This window comes from Nipponia nippon, unplaced genomic scaffold, assembly GCF_047370975.1.
Source record: "Nipponia nippon isolate SJK-2023a ecotype South Korea unplaced genomic scaffold, ASM4737097v1 scaffold_1, whole genome shotgun sequence".
Taxonomy (NCBI): domain Eukaryota; kingdom Metazoa; phylum Chordata; class Aves; order Pelecaniformes; family Threskiornithidae; genus Nipponia; species Nipponia nippon.
In genome coordinates, this window is record NW_028262290.1 from 162,660,563 (window position 1) to 162,675,364 (window position 14,802).

The 14,802-nt window shown below is 39.9% G+C and overlaps 1 protein-coding gene across 2 annotated transcripts in view; it reads right to left on the minus strand.

Moving 5' to 3' along the window:
- CRHR2 (corticotropin releasing hormone receptor 2) overlaps nucleotides 1-14,802 on the minus strand; it is a 171,574-nt gene that overhangs the window by 27,083 nt on the left and 129,689 nt on the right. For both annotated transcript variants that reach the window (XM_087731325.1, XM_009475346.2), the window contains one exon: nucleotides 12,342-12,414. In XM_087731325.1, coding sequence (XP_087587451.1) covers nucleotides 12,342-12,414 — 73 coding nt within the window. The remainder of the gene's footprint in view (nucleotides 1-12,341; nucleotides 12,415-14,802) is intronic.

Consider the following 14,802-nt stretch of genomic DNA (forward strand, 5'->3'; position numbering starts at 1 on the left):
AAAGAATTTTTTCATTCTCCCACTCTTTCCCTTAAGCTCCCCCATCCAGGGTTTGCAGAGAGAAAACAATGATGACATACAGAAAGGATACTTCACACCTAGATTTTTCATATGTTTGCACTGATCCCCGGTGACAGCCGGCTTGCTCATCGGCTTGGCAGCATTAATACTTCTTGTCTCAGTTGAAGCTCACTGCGTGCTGTGTACCACCAAAAGCTGAGCATCCCAATGGAGGCCACATTCAGGGAGACAATTCAACTACCCAAGCACAGACCACAGTACCATTTGAGGCACTTCTGCATAGCTAAGGCCTATGAGTGGCACTGGTACATGCGACACCAGGCTGATAAAAGACCACAACTGTCTACAGCAGCAACAGGAAGGCAGATACATTGGTGGTCACTTTTAACAAGCATCAGAGGAAAGCCTTCTAGGGACATTATTTCTATAACATTTTCTAGGAGAGAGGAACACTGAGGCCACTCACCCTGAGTCTTCTTCCTAGTTCTTGCATTGAATATGCTGCATATCCTTAGCCACATGGGCAATGCTCAAGCCTGCGGGTCTGAAGCCAGATGCTAAAATCCACCCGAGGACGTACTCAGTAATCTCAAGTTTGCATTTCAGAGTGACTGTCACCCTGCCTCTTCCATTAATGTCTGTAGTCATGTACTTGTCAACAAGGTGGATGGTCTTGCAAACATCTTATTGTTATACTGTTTTCCTTCTATCTTCCTCCCAAAGTTCTCCCTTGCTGTGCAATCTTTCAAACGCTGGAGAGGATGCTTTAGGTCTCACACCCACAATAAAACTGAGTAGTCTTTTAGACAGCCCTAAGCTAGATACCTGCCCCTGAGCTAGTTACCACCAGCTCCTTTAATAACTGATGGAGAAAAATATCTACTTTTACATTATAGTTCCTCCTGTCCATGTGAGATGTTTACTTCAGCATGAGATGACTCTCCCCACTTTGAAGTGCCTCTTTATGTGACTTGCACAGACAGACCTGTTGGGAGGGCATATATTGTAGGGCTGTATTACAGGGCTGGATTTAGTTGCATATACACAGTCACTGAGAGCCATTTTTGGTGTCACGTTGTATCTTGCCTGACCTCAAACTATTACTTCAGAACAGCATCAGCTTTCTAGAGGATCTGTATCCTCTCTGCCAGACCCACGTGGGGCTGATAGAGCATCTGAAAAGGTACTAGGCACCTATATTTAGGCAAAAAGATCTCTCCTCTGAGTTAGATTAAATAAATCATATCTTGATAGTCTTAACGTTTCTCAGTGGAACAGCTGTGAATACAAAGTCACAATGATTTTTGGAAAAGCAGGAAGGAATAGAAGACGACTTCCTTGGCTAATGGTTGGCTGCCTTAGCCCATTTGGCACTTTGGTGCTACGGTAATAATTGTTATTTGCAGAAAATCTGTCCCACTGCTCACCCAAGGCTCCAGAAACACTGATCCCAAATTCCACCTTACCTAACTGCAGAAACAAATTCAGACCTGGGAGTTTTATTTCCTGTTCTGATCCTCATAAATGGCTGCTCTGTAAATAGCAAAGCTGGATCCAACCTCCTCTGGATTCTTAGGGAGGGTCCCAAGTTTAAACTGGTCCAAACTCCAGACCTGACATTTACTCACACAATTACACTTTGCTAACATTTAATAAATCAATTTAAAATGCCTGTCAAAGCCCTGATAGTCACCTAAGGACAAATGTCAGTCCTGACACCCAGTCATCTGATCACCCCACATACCCCGATGTGTAAAGAAAGAGTGTGAGGACAAATACTCATGACACTGCCTAAGTAAGGAGTCCTAGCTTTCAGCAACAGGCAGGTCTGAGGACTTTTTGAGACAGGCATTAGAGACTCATCTCTGTGCCTCAATGAGCTTTTCCTCCCTGAATGGGTCTAATCCATTAACTCAATTTCATCTTGGTTTCATCTTTACAACATCCAGTGTCAGTGAGTACTATACTTCAGCAGTTCATGAGGAGGAGGGAGGAAAATTTGAAAAGAAAATAAATTTGCCTGAAAAGCAAAGAGAAACCCGTTCCAAGAGAAGGAGGGTGGAAAAAAATAACATCGAAATTTGATCTGTCTTTCCCTGCAAACCAAAGTCTTGTTTTTTCAAAAGGGCTGGTAAATGGGACAGGGGGAAGTAGAGCATCCTGGGCTGGCTGGAAGATAGTGGAAAAATGAGTCATATATATCAGCCCAAGAGATGATGGCTGGGACGCAAAGAGGATCATTAAGTCAGGAGAATCCTATGGCCTGTTTTATGTATAAAGTAAGGTTAGAAAAATCATTCACATCTCCTTCTGGCTTTAGAAACTATGAATAATGTATGCAGCTCTTTCAAGGGTTGATTTTCCACTTGCTCACAGAGCTACTTTCCACAGCTCTCGCTGCACCAGGACAGGTCACAAGTGCAGCCTTTGGCTTGATACGCACAAAGCTCCTGTCACTGGCTTCATCCCACAGGCTTTTTCAGGAAAAAGAATAAGTAATTCTTCCCCATTCTAGATTAGCTACCTAAGAGAGTAAAGAATGACTTGGCCTTGCCTATAAAGCGATTCCATCACACAGTGAGGGTAAGAAGAGTAAAAGCATAAGGAGCTGAGCTAGATGGGTGTAATTTCATTTTAGGGTACTTCTAGGCAGCTGGTTATCCCAGGCTCTATTTATATTCAGTGGAGAGAAACAGGCACTTTTGAACAGTTGTTCATTTGACTTATTTTAAATGAGTGTTTTTTGATAAATACTGCTTGGACTTGAACCAGTTGCCCACACAAATCATACAGCGATCTTCAGATTGTCCAGGGGCATCCCACCTGAGCTTCAGCTGAATGAATGTGGCTGTATCTACTGAGGATATGTGACATTATATTATATGAAAGCTCAAAAAATGTTTTGAGGCACCATTATCAAGGGTTCCCTTTTGTCTCCATTAAGGTTTCTCTGCGAGATCTTTAAGACTTGAATAGGATAACCTCTCAAAGAGAGAGCCTAGCAAGCAAAAAATTCTAAGGCAAAAGATGCAAATGTGGTAACACCAAAATACTTGTTTCTGGTTTTGCCTACCTGAAACACATTTCAGTGTATTCAATTTTAATGATTTCTTTTAAAAGAACACTCCTTCGTTTCAGAAAGGCATTTGGCTCAGTAGGACCTTTTAGTAGCACTCAAAGAGATCTAATCTAAAGATAAATTTTCACTGCATAATCAGATGGTTTTTTAATGTCCATTTGTCCACATTGGGCCTGATACCACAGCTCACAGGGATGATAGCTTGAGTTTGTTCAGGACAGAAGACGTAATCTGGGAATCAAACAGGGAACAGGCTGCTGCACATAGCTTGCAAAAGCTGAAGTCTTTGAAAGGAAAATGGAGCTATTTTTTAAGCTGGAGAGAATCCATACAGTTGTAGTGACTACCAGATTGATTCTGATTTACAAGCAAAGAAGATGAAGCCTCTGGTGTTTATTCCTTATATATATATAGTAGCGTTTCAAAGGAAGAAAGATCTTACTACTGCAAAGTGAGTTTTCCTAGAAAAGAGCCTCTGGACTGTATCTAGCAAAGTACACAATTATTTGTCAAGGACTTTCTTGTTATTATTGGAGCTCTGTGCCAACAAATTAATTTCTTTCAGAACTGGACAGCTCTAACAAAACCCACACATCAGTTCCATAAATGGAGACTGGTGAATGGACATTTAAGAGAAGTAATGATGACAGGCAGTGCATCCTTTTTGTTTATCTTTAATCTTATTTGATATTTTTATTCATTTCTGTTTATACATGTGTTCTGCTTCATAATGGAAAACAGAACTAAGGATTTTTCCCTTGATATTTATTGATAGATAAAATGAATCCAAAGGTAAGTTCTTGGAGGCAGAATAAAACAGCTTATTTCTTATTCTATTACTTTTACTTTTGATGTGCTAAGAATACCCTTACTGCTGGAATAAGACACTCTCCAACCACAGATGGGAAAGAAGTAGTTTTCATATCTTGCCAGGACTTTGGTGGTTTAGAGCTTCCATTTCTAAATTGGAATGAAAATTCAGAGCCTCAAAATGGAGTCATAAGACAGTGATTCAAAAAGCATTTGGACCACCTGTTTTGGCACTCCTCAGTTATAATCTGAACATACAAACCAGAAGCTCTTTTGAATGAAAATAAATTTTTCAGTGAAAGATTTTGGTCTTAAAAATTTTCTGTCATAAAAACCAAACTCCATTTGAGAAGAAATTTATCTCCCTAAGTGAGATGAAATAGCCAAAATATTCCAAGATGTGCAAAAGAGGGAACTCTGACTGTGAAGGCTTCTTTGCAGTTTTCCTTAAGTTCAGGAATTTAAATGGGAAGTCGTTAAGTTCTTTTCCTTCTTTTTCGAGAGTTTAATGGGCAACTAGCATTTATTTTGCTCATTTCTGCTGGGCTCCCTATTTTATGCTTCACGAAAAGCTTTTATTTCTGTGCTTCCTAGAATGTTTGCTCCTCTTCATTCTCAAGAAATGTAAATATTATTCTATTTAGACTTTGCATTTTTATGCAATGTGGTAAAATCCGCCCCAGAATTAAGTAACCCAAATTGGCATCAGAGCAGTCATTTTAGCTGGAGCATTATATACTGTCATTCTGACCTCAAATGAATAGTCTGCCAGTTTATTAATGCCTCGTTTTAATTGTTCTATCATACTGTCCTGACATGATTCTCAGACAGGGCCTTTTATCACAAAAGTTTCCCTTTCAAAGGTCACAGGCACCACAATGACTCCTTTTGGCATACAGCAAAGTGCTGGAAAATGCTATCTGGTCAGGAATAATGAGATGCGATTAAGAAGAGCAAGGCATAATGTGGTGGATGGTCATGATCAGCGAAACTGTCGAAGAGACTCCCTAGGGCAGCAGTGAAAGACCAACTCTTCAGGCAAGCAGAGCAGGACTATACATATCCTGAAGATTGTACGGGATGGAGACATGTTTTGGTGAGGAAGGGAAAGAGTGGTAAATGAATCTTCCTTACCTCATGTCTGTGTTACACATCAACACACAGACCCTTGCCTATTCACACACTGTCACCTAAACCCAAGTCCAAACTCAACTCCAGTCCTAGTTGGGATCACACCATTTCCTCACTAGAGCCCTGCATCATGCATGAGCATGTCCACAGCCTCTTTTCCAGTCTTATAACCCCATCTGTGATCCTCTCACTACTGTGCTGGTCAACAGGGCTTCTCTCCAACTATTTCACCTGACAAGCCAGGAACACACTGAATGTTGCAACACCAGTAAACACATATCCTTGCAAAAATAACAGTGGCACATGAAGAGTTCTTGCCTGGAGGGAGTGATAGGCCCTTGACAACCAACTCATCACACCAGCACATTCAAGATGACCAAGATGACATGACAGCCTAAAACATGGACATACTGCTGTGAATAGTCCACCTGGCAGTTCCCCAGGCTGGGCAGGTTCAAGTTGTCCTGTGTTGACAGCAAGAACAAGACTCAAGAGAGAGTCTTCCTCCGAAGAGGAACCATCCAGCACCTTGCTGATGAAATGTGATTTCCTATCCGCAAAGTATTCTGAGTAAGTTTTCTGGGCAACTGCTGCTGGTCATATGAGTTTCTTATTGGCTGTGGAACATCTCACAAACAGAATTAGAAATTATAGAAAGACAGAGACATTATAGGAGTGTACGTGGTATTGGATGCCTTGTTTGACACTATCGACTCCACAGCTACAAAATATAAACAACAGGAAGACAGTAATAGCAACAATGGCAGAATTAGAGATAAATTCTGGATGGACTGTAGTCAAATTAATGTATTATCTTTATCCTCTGTATAGCTATGACAGCATGCTTGCAAACCAATGAAAACTATGATAAATGTCTTGTAAGAAAAACTAAGGGATGTCACAAGTTTGCAGGTCATGTACTACAACCCTGTTAGCAGTGGAAGAACTGGGAATCTGCAGAAAGAAGGAAATTTAAAAAATCAATAGGAAAACTAAATTAATCAGCAATCCAGTGGTTGAGAAAAAAAATAAGCCAGTCAGATAGGAAGGAGAAGGGAAAATGAAAAGGGTATATCAATAATAATAAAATAAAATTATCAGTCTCTGAACAGAACAATGCAGAAGTGGAAGCAGAAGTGTGAAGAGAGTCAGCAGAAACTGAGAAAATATTCAGAGATGCACTTATAGCAGCAAGAAAGATGTTTGCATGGAACTAGGGGATGCTTTTCAGGGAAAACTAAAATGAAATGCGTATAAATACATACATAGGTGCAATGCTTCTATATATAAAATGGCAAGGGAACAAACATTTATGACTTTTTTAGAATATCAAAAGAAAGGAACTTTAGCAACATGGACTGCAACATTTTGAGTAGAGCATTACAGTCAAGCAAAAGGAAGTGAAGATCAGGATTAAGATGGACCACAAATTTTATCTTACTGGACGACACTAGAAAGGAATGGATTACATAAATATTGGTTAAGTTGCTTAATAAACCTATTTCCCCTACCTGAAATACTTTTAAAGACATATTGGAAAAAGATGTATGTAACAGGATGGCAGAAAGACAGCTGTGCTTTTCAGAAGTGTAAGTACCTATGTGGTGTTAGGATAATCATGCAAAAGCATAGAGCAGCACATTTCAAGAAAAAAAGTGTAATGCGTGAATAATGTACAGTCTCATTACACTGATAAACTAGGACACAGGATGGGAAGAATTATTGAGTCAAGTCCTATAGCTATTGTAAACAGTTGTATTGAAACATCCTTTGCACGAGTGGGCAATATTAAATAAATTGTTACTATTCCTTTACTTCTATTGGAAGACAGCTAATGAAGCCTACGTCTATGAAGGCTAGAAGTCTTGTTAATTTAGCTTAAATATATTAATGGTCATTTATGATAATTTCCTTTTTGTCAGTAATACTTTTAAGCTTAAGTACCTCCACTCTCCCCTGTGACATACTTATAAAAAACATCGTATCTTTCCACAGTCTTGGTTTTGAAAAACTAAACAAACTCAGATGTTTACTGAAACTTTCTCCATGACATGGTCTTCCAGGACATCAGCCAGTGATTACTATGTATAGGATATTGCTATACCCCATAACCTGAAGGTGAGCTGGAGCTGGACAAATTCTTTGCAAGCACTGTGAAGAAGAGCATTTGTAGAAATAAGTTGTAAAGGGGAAGACTTACATGGTTTGTGAAGGCCTCTGAAAGAGTCAGCATGGACAAGGGAGATCCAGCTGATAGTCTACTCAGGTTTCTGAAAGGAATTCAAATTTGTTGCTCCAAAGGCTCCTATAGAAGGTTGGCTGTTATAGGTTTGGAGCGAAGAGCATTATGTATAAAAATACAAGAAAGAAAGGGTAGGAATATACATATATATAGTCTGTTTTCTCAGTGGAGAGAAATCTGTAGATCTGTGCTGTTTTACATAGACCTTAGTGATCTATAAAAGGGAATGAAAAGCACGCTGACAGATTTTTAGTGACACTAAGCTACTCAGGATAGTAAAAACAAAAGATGATTGCAAAAAGCTGTATAGGGACTCATAACAGAATCATAGAATCATAGAATTGTTAAGGTTGGAAAAGACCCTTAAGATCATCAAGTCCAACCGTTAACCTATCACTGCCAAATCCACCACTAAACCATGTCCTTGAGCACCACGTCTATCCGTCCTTCAAATACCTCCAGGGATGGGGACTCAATCACTGCCCTGGGCAGCCTGTGCCAGTGCCTGACTGCCCTTTCGGTGAAGAAGTTTTTCCTAATATCCAACCTAAACTTCCCCTGCCACAGCTTGAGGCCGTTTCCTCTCATCCTATCGCTTGTTACTTGGGAAAAGAGACCGACTGAATACTAAGTGACCAGGCAGTAACATGGCACATGAAATCACATGATATAAAGGTAACACAATGGGAAAGTAAAGCAATCTTAACTTTACATGAAGAGTTATGAGCTCTGGGTATTTTAATTCACAAAAGAAATGTTGGAATTACACTAGCTAGCTCCCTGAAGACTTCATCTCAGTTCCCAGTGGTACTCAAGAAAGGAAATAAAAAAATGTTTGGAATTGCTGAGAAAGAAAAAGACAACAAAACAGAGAACAAGATGCTGCTATAAAAATCCATTTGAGTGGTCACACCTTGAGTACTGGGGCAAGCTTTGATCTTGCCACCACAAAAATGCTATCTCATTACTGATTAGCACATCATAAAGACCACTTCAGTACACGTGTCAGCCATCTCCTCAGCAAAATTCCTCATTGCAATAAGGATGAGCCCATCTTCTTAAGGACACTTAACTCTTCTACAGCACTTGTCATCCAGGGATCTCAAAGCATTTTACAACGGAAGATAAGTATCATTAAGCTTGCTTAATGATCTTGCTTAAACAGATCTAGAGCAGCAATCTAACTTGTTCAAAAGTAAATAGCTGATGAAGGTAGAGACAGAAGTGAACTCCAGGTCTTCCTATCAGCTCATACACCCACTTATGCCAGAAGCTAATTGATTGTGGTGAATTATTTTCAACGAGACCCAAAAAGCAGAGGTTGGAAAACTGTTCAGTTGTCAAGCACAAGGGAAAAAAATCTATTAAAGCTGAATGTAAGGTTTGAAAAAAACTAAATATTTCATCTGTCTGTTTGAAAAAATTAAATTTTAATACAATTTTAACTCTGAGAAATATTGCAGAGCAGTTCATATCTGGGGTCAGCTCACAACAGTAGTTACTGAGAAAAAAAGCAGCTCAGTTAACTGCCTCTGGTGTCTATTTTCTGAGGTTCATCCTCGGATCTTGCTGTGTTTTCCTGGTTCATCAGTTCTTTGACAGGGATTAGATTTAAAATTGCACGTAAGAAATGTATTCTTAATAAAATCAGGCTGAAATTCAGTTCCCTGGCATGTATTTCCAATCCTTTGCCCCTTCTTTACCTTCAGAGAGGGATGTATGATTAAAACTTGCTTATGCCACTCTGAGGAAAGATACGAGAATTAAAAAACCCACTAATTTGAAGAGAAAATACCTAACAGTGTATTTTTCTAGTGCTATCAGAAACTGAATTTCAAAGCATCCAATGTACTGAATGGTTAGATCTCTCCTGGTATATGTTCAAGCCAAAATCCATTCAGGAATGAAACAAAGAAAGATGAATACCTACATTTTGTCCCTCACATTTTTTGTCAATAAAAATACAAGTTTCTTGCCCAATATTCAGGATCAGTATTTATATCCAATTTCCCTTGCCTCTGAAATTGTTTCCCTGTTTTCAGCCCAAGTCAATATTCAAGTTTTTTCTAAAGACAAGTAGGAAAGCAGTGATAAAAATCTCTCTACTGCATTGTTCAAAGTTTTTGTACCCTGAGATATAACAGAGAATAATACGGTTTAAGGATGGACTTGAGGACTGCTATCATGATCAAAGGGCTTTATTTTTGGCCACTCTGCTTTTCCCAGTGAAGCTCAGCACTTCTGCATGACCTCTTTCTTGGTGTTATGCTCTCTTGCGCTGTGGCAGTTCAATGCATAGAGGCAAGAAAATGAAAAATCAAAACCAGTGGAAATAATTTTTGACAGATAAAATCCTCCTATCTTTTAAAGAGACATGGCATCTTTAGAAGCAGGTTTTAGCCCTCTGGAACTAAGAATATTTACTAATACGAGCACTCAAATCGTATTGCCCCTGGCTGGTATAACAATACCTCTAGAACACATAATGATGCGACTTTTGTCTAACAGGTAACCAAAACTCAGCGGAGCTGTACACTGGGCAATTGGCCTTTAACTAACTAAAGTGGGTAGAAACAATTTTAACTGCCACAGTCTGAGTGCTCGCATGTGGACAGGAACTGTAATTTGATGGAGATTTTAGACTTTTAGGTTTTAGCGTGAGCCCTGTTTTGGAAATAACATTAATTTCTTCTAGTAACATTCATGTGTCTCTATCTTTCCAGCAGCACACTGGGATAGTTCTCACACAGAATTGTCCTGTATGTTCAGTTGAACATTTAAATTCTTCATTAGTCCAACTCATTAGCTGTGACTTAAAGAGGTCACAAAGTTGTACTATTTTTGAAATCTTTGTGTCTTCCATTTCTGGTGATCATTGTTCACTGGAGGGAAGAGAAAAGCAGCACTTAGTCCCCATCTATGTTAAGGCAGAGGCATACTGACGTACGGGGAGGGGGTGATGTTTGACTGTGTTGCCCCGAGGACACAGCAGACGTCAAACTTCAGCGCTCTTAATCCAGCATTTCTCACAGCACCCTTGAAAGGGTCAGTAACTTCAATAATAAGTGATGCTTGAGTCATTATATACGATTTCATTTTATTTGCATAAGGATCAAAAAATGAGCCTGTCAAGTTGCTTTAACACATTGTGGAGTTGTGTATTTTAATTATAAACACAAGACTGAACTGTCAGTTTTAAAAAAAAAGGGGGGGGGCATGTTTTAGCAATCAGGATTGTATTGTAACAGGATTTTTACAGATTTGCCTTTTAGACTACATTTCCAGAGAGCTCTTTTCCTCACTCAGCAGTGCTTTCTGATGGGAGCAACCATAAGGAGAAGGAGGGAAGGGCCTGCCCTTATGTTACTCCTTTAAATTATATCAGCTGCCTTCCACCCCACAGAGCAATGACTGTTGTTATCTCATTAATGGTTTAATTAGAGCTCAAGTGCAGGCCAATGTAGAAAGGTTCAATACACGATGTCAGTTCAGGGCAGTATAGTTATTGGCTCAGTTTAGAGGGGTCTCAAGGCTGCTCTAAATTAGAGGCAGATATAATGACCTCTGTATAAAGAGGTAGCCTCTAACTTTACCTCCATTTTCTGTACCTCTTTGGGGCCTTTACACAGAAAGTGCTGTTCTGGGGAGAACACAGCTATTTTCATGACTCAGCTACCTATGGTGTCTGCTAGAGATGCTATCCAAGGATTTTTACAGATCTTGTTGACTAAAGGGGTTATGGTAGATTCACAGACTTCTAGGCAATGATGTGAAAACTAAATGCTCTGAGTATTGGAAACCTGCTACCTTGTGTTGTCTAAATAGGATTTGTTTGTGAGTTAGCCTTTATATCAGTGAGTCAATTTACTGTGACGCTGTTTGTGTTTTTGGGGCGGCTCCCTTGGTGACACAAAATTATATTGTGTGTATCACACCAATTGTATTTCTCTCCTTAGAACATAAAGAAAAGATTTTTTACGTGAAAAGACTCCTACTACGTTTCTTCTCTTTTCAGCTATGCACAATATGACCTGTTTGCTGCATCTTAACAATTAACACAGAAATTAACTCTCCTGATTTCAGGTTAGGAAACATTCAGCTGGCTTCCTAGGCAACAGAGAAGCTTTTTTCATGCTGAATTACATGAAAGCACAGCGCTGACAAGGTGAGAGCGCAAGTCTTCCTAGCCTTGAAAAAGCTGGTAGTGGCTGCCTATTCTGGAGCATTTGCACCTTCCCCATGGGTGTTTGAGTGGCATAAGGGACAGCTACACCGAGTCTTGGTTCCCTAAGAGAGGGGACCCCACTGAACCCTGTGAATTCTCTGTTAGGACATCTGCCTTCTTCCTAGGTGGCTTTTACTGCAAAGGAGTAGAAGAGTAGTAATCAGGTTTTTCAGCATTGTCCTTTCTAATAGCATTGATCTTTTCCATCAACACCCAGTATTTTCTGGGAAAGCATCACTGCACTTCTCTTGATGGTTCAAAATGGTTTATGAATGAGCTTCCTTCTTCCTCTGCCTACTGTTCACTGGCACAGGAGACAGTGTTGGGTAAACAGATGAACAGCATGTTAACTGTAGGTGGCACTGAAAAGGAAACTTAACAACAGGAAAGCTAACAAGCAAATACGCAGCAATGATGGGGATGTAGAAGATGTAGATGACTGTAAAAGGAGATGCAATTCCTTACTGTGATTACATTTTTCTAATCAATGTGCGTGATGGAATTGCCCTAGTTCTCAAGAGCCTTGAGTGGATGAGCAGATATTGTAATGTACCTCCTCTTTTTGAACATTTTTCCTTCCCACAAAGGAAGGCAAACGGCATTACAGAGGGAGGAGAAAGAATGGCCTAAGGTCAAGGAAACAGCCAAAAACAGATCACTGCAATTCTGACTTGGAATGTTAGCTACTGTGGCAACTTCAGAGAACAGCTGAAGACATTTGAAATTGTTTTTGTCTTATTTTACATAAAAGTAGATGTGGAACATCACAGATGCATATCAAATTATCCCTGACTGAGAGATGGCAGTGTCCTTCCACCCACATGCATGCTTACCAGAAGAACAAGAATCACTGGCCCTTGATATATGTAGTCGATGTATTTCCCTGGCTCTTTTCCAAACCAGCATCTGTAAGAAACAAAACAAATAAGAAAATAATTTATAAAGGGGAATGCACTTCTTTTAGATTGTAATATCAAGGACACCACAGAGAGATGTTCCCTTATTCCCCGAGTTGTTTAATCATACACATAATCAGCAAGTGATTGCGTTTTCTGCTACAAAGCCACCTTTTGTTTGGACATAGATCTGAGCTCCATTTTCTCCTCCCGTTAGACCTTTCAGGTTCCCACTATGTTTTTGGCTATTGCTAATGTAAATATTTACAAGAAATGTGAGAACCTGCTATAAGGAGGATGCAGAAGATGTGTCCTGCTGGGTCTGAAAAAGGGATGAAGGAAATATCCTGTGTAAGGAAAAAAAATCTGTTATCTACTTCAGTGCCCAGAGACACTTAAATTCCATAAAGTAAGGGCTGTTACTTACACCAAATGTGTCTCAAGTTGCATAGAAATGCTGCCTTGATAAGGTACTGGATGAATTAGGAGTTCATCCCATTGGCTTGAACCAAGCTGGTGATCACCAAATACAGCATACAGTACAGACACATCATTTGTAGCTAGCAAATACCTGATCCAGCATCACCAAAGACAAATCAGCTCAGGTTAAGTGAAACTACAGGTAAACTGAAGGGCCTCAAACTAGCAGAGAGCCTGGATGTGTCATGTGTGACTGAGCGCTGGCTTGACTTTCACTTCCATTAATTACAAGTGTTTTTCTCCCTGCTGTGTTACACAACAGACTAAGCCCGTGATTTCACAGCAGCCCGTACTGACGTTCACTTCATTCTCTTAACTGAGAGTAATAAATCAGTTGTATTTATGTCAGTAAATGAATCAGAAACTGAGCTCAGGTCTGGACTCAATCATTTACACCATTACATTTTCCTTGATGCAGTTTTGGCCCAAGCCATACAATAGCCAACTCCGAAACTATTCCTGGGGAACAAATCTGGAGCTAGCATGAGCCAGAGAACATTCCCAATAGTCTACACGCTGCAGCTACCCTGATTTGGAGGCCAAGAGGGTTTAATAACATGGATGTGAACTACTCCATGCTATTTGGACTCCAGCCCCAGGTCCAGCTAATTTAATATTACAGATACAGCCACATGGTCTGGATCCTGGTTCCACCAAGCAGACACAACTTTGCTATCATGATGCCTTAAGGTTTAGGTCATTGCAGCTCCAGATCCCTTAGGAAGTAGATTTTGGAGTTCAAGGCTCTGAGACTTTTCTTCCCTTTTGTGGATACCACATAACAAGTCTACACAGCAAAAATTATGTCTTCCCTGTGTTTGCCTTGTGACAAAAGGTAAGCTTAGTGCCACTGGAGACATGAAAACAAGGGTAATTCCTGAGCCAAGGAGACCATGGTGAAGATTTTCACTTTTACAAGCGTGCAAGAAATAATACTTGTTGCCTCAAAGAGGCTGCAGTCTGTAAGACATGAGTTCAAGGCAAATAAACTGCTATAAGGAAAGCTATGGTTCAGATGGAATTCTTTTGAATCACATAATGCCCCCAAAGCCTTTCTCCAAAATGTGTTGCTTGCTAAAACAGAAGGAGCTGTTTGCCCATTGCAAAATGCTCTTACTGAACTGACTGTACAGAAATGTTGAGATATGCAGCAGGCATCTAGGAACACAATTCAGTATCACAAAATTGTTTGCCTTTTCTTGATTCAATTTCTACGTCTTTTAAGTTCCAAATGAATGAGAGAGCTTTGAATATTTTATAAATATAACACGTCTGTTATTCCCTGGTACATGGACTGCAAATTAGTGTAAATTGATAATTTTGCAACCAATCTTCCAAAATCTGGTGATGAGAGCAAGACTTGGAATAAGGTACTTCCTCCAGCCAAGTTATTATCCAAGAAGAATCCCCAGGGCAGCCTTAAATGAATGAAACTGATTTTTATGCTTTTTTGTTATCGAGATGGAAAGATATGAAGAAAAATTAATTACATGATACGCCAAGGCATGAAACACTACTCTCCAGAACTTGCAAGACCTACATTTGAGAGAGGTTTTTGAAGGGCATTTTGGCAGAACTATTACATATTGCCTGAAATTCAGAGAACCAAGAGCTATTAGAAGAGGAGTTTCTGGGAAGCTGGCTGTTCTAGCAGAGGAACGTAGCAGAGCGACTAATAAGAAGCAGACTGAGGCATGCGGCAGAACTTAGTGGGCTAGAAAAAGTCAGCAGAGAATTTGGAACGGAGCTGATAGAGTCCAAATGAGGTTCCAGGGCAAAGGCTGCTGATTGCTCTTCGGAATTTAAACATTGCTTAACTGTAAGACCATACTGAAGAGCAAAATGCTGACATTCATTATCTGAAGCCCAGTATTAGACCAAGGTTGCATTGAGTGAAGCATCATGTGCATATACACAC